The sequence below is a fragment of the Neolamprologus multifasciatus genome, chromosome 1 (assembly GCF_963576455.1).
Source record: "Neolamprologus multifasciatus chromosome 1, fNeoMul1.2, whole genome shotgun sequence".
NCBI lineage: Eukaryota > Metazoa > Chordata > Actinopteri > Cichliformes > Cichlidae > Neolamprologus > Neolamprologus multifasciatus.
Genome location: NC_140439.1, coordinates 9,594,828 through 9,599,444, shown reverse-complemented (window position 1 = coordinate 9,599,444; position 4,617 = coordinate 9,594,828). Strand labels below are relative to the sequence as shown.

Here is a 4,617-nt window from a genome sequence, read left to right as displayed (position 1 = left end):
TAAATTTGGCTAGAATTTTTTTTTATTATTTTCCTAACTAACAATTTATCTGATATTCAGCAGCATATTTTCCATCATTTATTCATTCATTTTAGCTATCTATTTGGTACTTTTAGATAGTGATTTAATTCACAACATTCAGCTGAGCTGTCTTTTTAGCTACCTAATTTTAAGCTAACAAATACTTCTGGTAGCTTGCTTCATGAATCACTGCAGATATTTACTTTTATAATTGGAATTTAAAAGTTTGGCTTTTTCAATCTGTTTTGCATGTACACATTGGGGAATGCAGGAAAACCTGCTGGAAACCCTGACGTAGCCTGTCAATGGTTGGGGTCAGTGGCTTTAGAGAACTAGGATTCAATGTCAGTGTCTTTTTTTGCTCTGCATGCTGCTAATAATCATTTTACTTTAGCTAAAACCCCTCAAAGTTTTTACCCTCTTGTGGAAACACAGTGTAAGCTATAGTGTTCCCAGCTTTTATGTTTACTGCTGGGCCTATACTGTGTCTTCTTTTTAATGTTGGCTTCATCCTAATCGGTCGACTCAAAGTATCTGCAAGTAAAGCTGTACTTTCCAGTGTTACATAATGCGCACACGCTGGCACTTTTAAATATGGTTTTGAATCAATATTATTGACTCATGATTTCTCAGTTTCTCCAACTCAAAGCCTCACCCTCTTTATTCAACCTTATGTGTGGTCTTAAAGGGCCAAAGGGAAAAAAAGATTTTCAGCTTACTGAAATAGAACTCAGGAACAAACAAAGTTGTCTGTAAGGTCCACCACACTGCTTAAAACACCAGCTACACAACATCCTTACATGTCTGTTTCTTGTAAATGCCAGCATGCAGCTTCTTCCTTCAAAGCATCCATAATTAGGGGGCATTGCCTGTGTGTATAATTCACAGCAGACTTCAAAACCTTGTAAAGCAAACATGGAAGGCAACTTTGTTTTGAAGCACGTGGCAATATATTGTGCATTCCCCCATTGTTATACTGCTACAGCAACATTGTGGCGTGTGCTAAACACCACAAACTCTCAGGACCTCCTGGATGGGGATCCATGGGGATCCCCTGCAACATAATGAATGGTGTAAGCTCACTTTCATGTCAGTAACTACTAGAAGAAAACAACAACAATGGGAGGGACCCAGTGCTCAAAGGACCAGCTGTTGCAGCAACACTGTACTTCAAACACAACTTCTTTATTTAAGAAGACTCGACGCAATCCATTAAGTATGTTGTTTTACAGATTAGTATTTGACACAGAAGTCTACTAGTGCTGCCTGCAGTCTTATCCATCAAAGTATTACAACTGGCCACATATCTTAAAGATATACAAGAATAGATTTTTTTTTCTGCTCTATTTATATAAACAATGAATACATAATAGATGTTCAGTAATAAAGATATTGGCACTCACAGTATTTACTTGCCTCTAAAAACACTGTACATTTTCAAAGACTACAGGAGGCTTTGCATTTTTAACCATGTCACAACCTTTAGCATCGTGACAGCAAAGAATTGTGCAAAGTCTGCTAGCCTATAAACAAAAACATACATCAGATACATATGTAAACATTATTTTTGGTTTTGCCAAAGAAACACTCGTCTGAAGCACAAACTAAGAGCGACATAAAACACATAACCTTGTAATGTTGCTGCTAATCTATTTAAATTTTGATGTCAAAGTCAAACCAAATAGATGGCATTGAGCGCAGGGTAAGGATTCTGCTCCAAAACTCACTCTGAGAGAGAACCGAACGAGTGTTGGAAAACTCAAACTAAGACCTGTGTGTTGAAAAAGGATTTTTCCTGTTGTCACTCTTGTGATTGGCTGACTCCTATACAAAGCCATTGTTTCACACACATAACCCCACACATACACACATGCAGAAAGCCGTGACAGGTAAACTCAGACCACTAACCAATAAAAAGACAAAAAGAGGCATTTCTGGTACACTCACTTGCAGAGAGACAGTATTGGAGTAACATTAAGGCGATGTATTATCTACTGTAAAACATTACTTCATATTGAATCACTTTAGATATTCTACTAACATTTTGTATTGTAAGGATAGAGTGTACAAAGTTATCAAAGTACAACAGTGCACACAGAATTGTCACCATGCTGTATATCCTATTAATATCTGGATGCTTTAACTAAACCTGGATTGTGTTACTGGATTTTTTTTACATCATGTTTTTACATCAGTTGGATGAAGCACTTTGATTTGTTTGGTATTTGGATGAATCTGAGAGAAATAGACCAAATTAAGGAATGTCTTAACTGCCCCCCTGCCCCCAGAAATGGTGTCACAGTATTGTTGGATTATGTTGCATACGATGAAAAAGATTATTCCTTTTTGCATAAGAATATTTAAAGATTGTTTCCTACTCCTCATATTTCTTGTTTATTTTAACAAAAGCTTTACTGTGCCAGAGACAGTCTAAAAGACTTTTTCTAAAATAATAATAAGAGGAAGAACAGATTAACTCTACCGGTACCTTACAAATGACGATAGCTACATTTTAGGTTAGGGTAGGTTCTTTTTTTTATATTTCTTCAAAAAAAATTCCACCATTACTGCAGTGTATGCAGTGCCAAGTGAATGTCCCCCATACTGCGTTTTTAGTTTCGAACAGACTTAATTGGAATATGAAGCCAACATAAAAAAAAAAAAACAGAAAAAGAAAAAAAAAAGGTCAAAGTTACCCCCTAAAACACATTTGGTTTCTCCCTGAGATTTTGCAATGCCAATTATGATATTGCACTTTTTTATTTATTTTTTATTTATTAAATTGTTGGCTTGAAATCTTTAGAGATATGTTAAACATACAAATACAAATAAAAACCCCGGGCACACGCACCCAAAATTATCTTCATCTACAGAACATTTTAGTGAGGAAAATATTTGTTAGTTCAGGAGAACTGATCCTTTATGCTCTGGCTTTATGCCCCTGGTATGTAATTTTCTCTCTGCCTCTGTCTCTTGGTCAAGCACAACTATTATAATAATAATAACAACAACAATAATAATAAAAGAAAAATGTGGTGCTGCATTAATGAGATTATTAGGGACTATTTTCACTCAGAACTTGAGGTACTCGTTCTTCAGTCTGCTCAGTCTCGTGCCGTGGCTGCGGATGATCAAAGACAGGAGCTCGTGCTTGTCCTTCAGGCCCAGAGAAATGTCCAACGTCTCCTTCAGGACGTCCCGCGTGTGCACTATCATGTTAAGAAAGTCGTCATTGAGCCGGTGCTCCTCCTTCAGCTCACTCTCCTGGCTCTGTTTGAATTTCACCTCGAGCTCCAGCAGAGATTTCTCCGAGTTTGTAAACGCCTCGTTTATCTGGGTTGTCTCCCTCCGCAAATACTTCCCGTAGCTGTCCTCTCCGTCCAGGTCGTACGAGATGCTTTTCCCAATCCCCTCCAGCACCCTGGCAGAGTCCTCGATCTGCCTCTTGATGATAGTGAAATCATCCCGTATGACGGCGTCCTGGTCCTCGCCGAGGCTGCACTTTCGCTCGTCTTTCATTTTAAAAAGCATCTGGCACTTCTCCGGGTCGTCGTTGTCCTCGTAGTCGCCGTCCGGCACGAAATAATGATGGAAAGTGCCATTAGACATCTCCGGATGTAAAGGTCCCTGGTAAAAGCCTCCATACACCGACAGTGATAACCCGGCAAAGAGAAGCAAGTGAAAAAGAGCCATGATGCCCACTTGTCCCAAATATACTCACAAATAGGAAATAAATAAGTTTAAAAATGATGTATTCGAAAAAATATGAGCCCGGTTGTCTATTAAATCCCAAACCGGCAGAAAACCACAAACATTTCAGTTAGTTTTAAAGTCTAAAGTGCGCAGTTGGTTGAAACTTTCTCGCAACTCTCTCTGATATTCTTCTGGGTCCGAGCACATGAAGTGGCGTAAGTTGTTTTCCACCTCTCGTCCTTTAACGGAGCCTGCCAACTCCCATCACTGTCGGTGAGCACGAAGGCGATGTATGAAAGTTTGTTTCAGCAGTTGTACTCCCGGCTTTAGTCTGGTGCCTCAAACGCAACATCTGGAAGTCTCAAGTGCCGCGCTTCGGTTTTTGGCTAATAATACCTCTGTGCTACTCTCAAATTACAGCCCCTCCGTCACTTAAAAGGCTGCATTCAGTCTGCACCAGGCTGCTACCAGCAAGGCCAAAGCTGTTAAAGCCCCATCGAAACCAGGAAAGACCAAGTTTGTGTGAATTCACATAACCGTGACCAGCTGGCAGAAAAGGTTCAACAAGTTATTACCCTACCGAGAAATATAGGCTACACAAGACCACATGTAAACATGAAATGCAATCGGCCCTATAATTATAGTGAATATAACCAGGTAGTGGCCTGGTTTTATAAAATCTGTTTTTTAATACCTGACGATGTGAAGTGTGGCAGACATATAATTTCTGTGGTAGTATTGCATAATATAAAGATGATGTGGACACAAACAGCATTACGTATATATGTAGAACAGGAAAAACGTATCTGATTTCATTACAGTTGGCAGGATTGTTTTCTTACACCTTACATCCAGTCACTGTAATTCATAGTAGAATAGTGCATTGGCTCAAGTCTATGTGGA

General features: G+C 39.0%; 1 protein-coding gene across 1 annotated transcript; it reads right to left on the bottom strand.

Annotated features, from left to right (window-relative positions):
- Positions 1–1,185: 1,185 nt before the first annotated feature.
- On the bottom strand, positions 1,186–4,304 carry fibinb (fin bud initiation factor b). The gene has a single exon (XM_085154450.1). It carries the CDS (start codon positions 3,712–3,714, stop codon positions 3,094–3,096), a length of 621 nt encoding a protein of 206 aa, XP_085010576.1. The 5' UTR covers positions 3,715–4,304; the 3' UTR covers positions 1,186–3,093.
- Positions 4,305–4,617: the final 313 nt, after the last annotated feature.

What these genes read in the sequence shown, in the direction of transcription:
- fibinb (XM_085154450.1), bottom strand. Translation starts at nt 3,714, where the DNA reads ATGGCTCTTTTTCACTTGCTTCTCTTTGCCGGGTTATCACTGTCGGTG.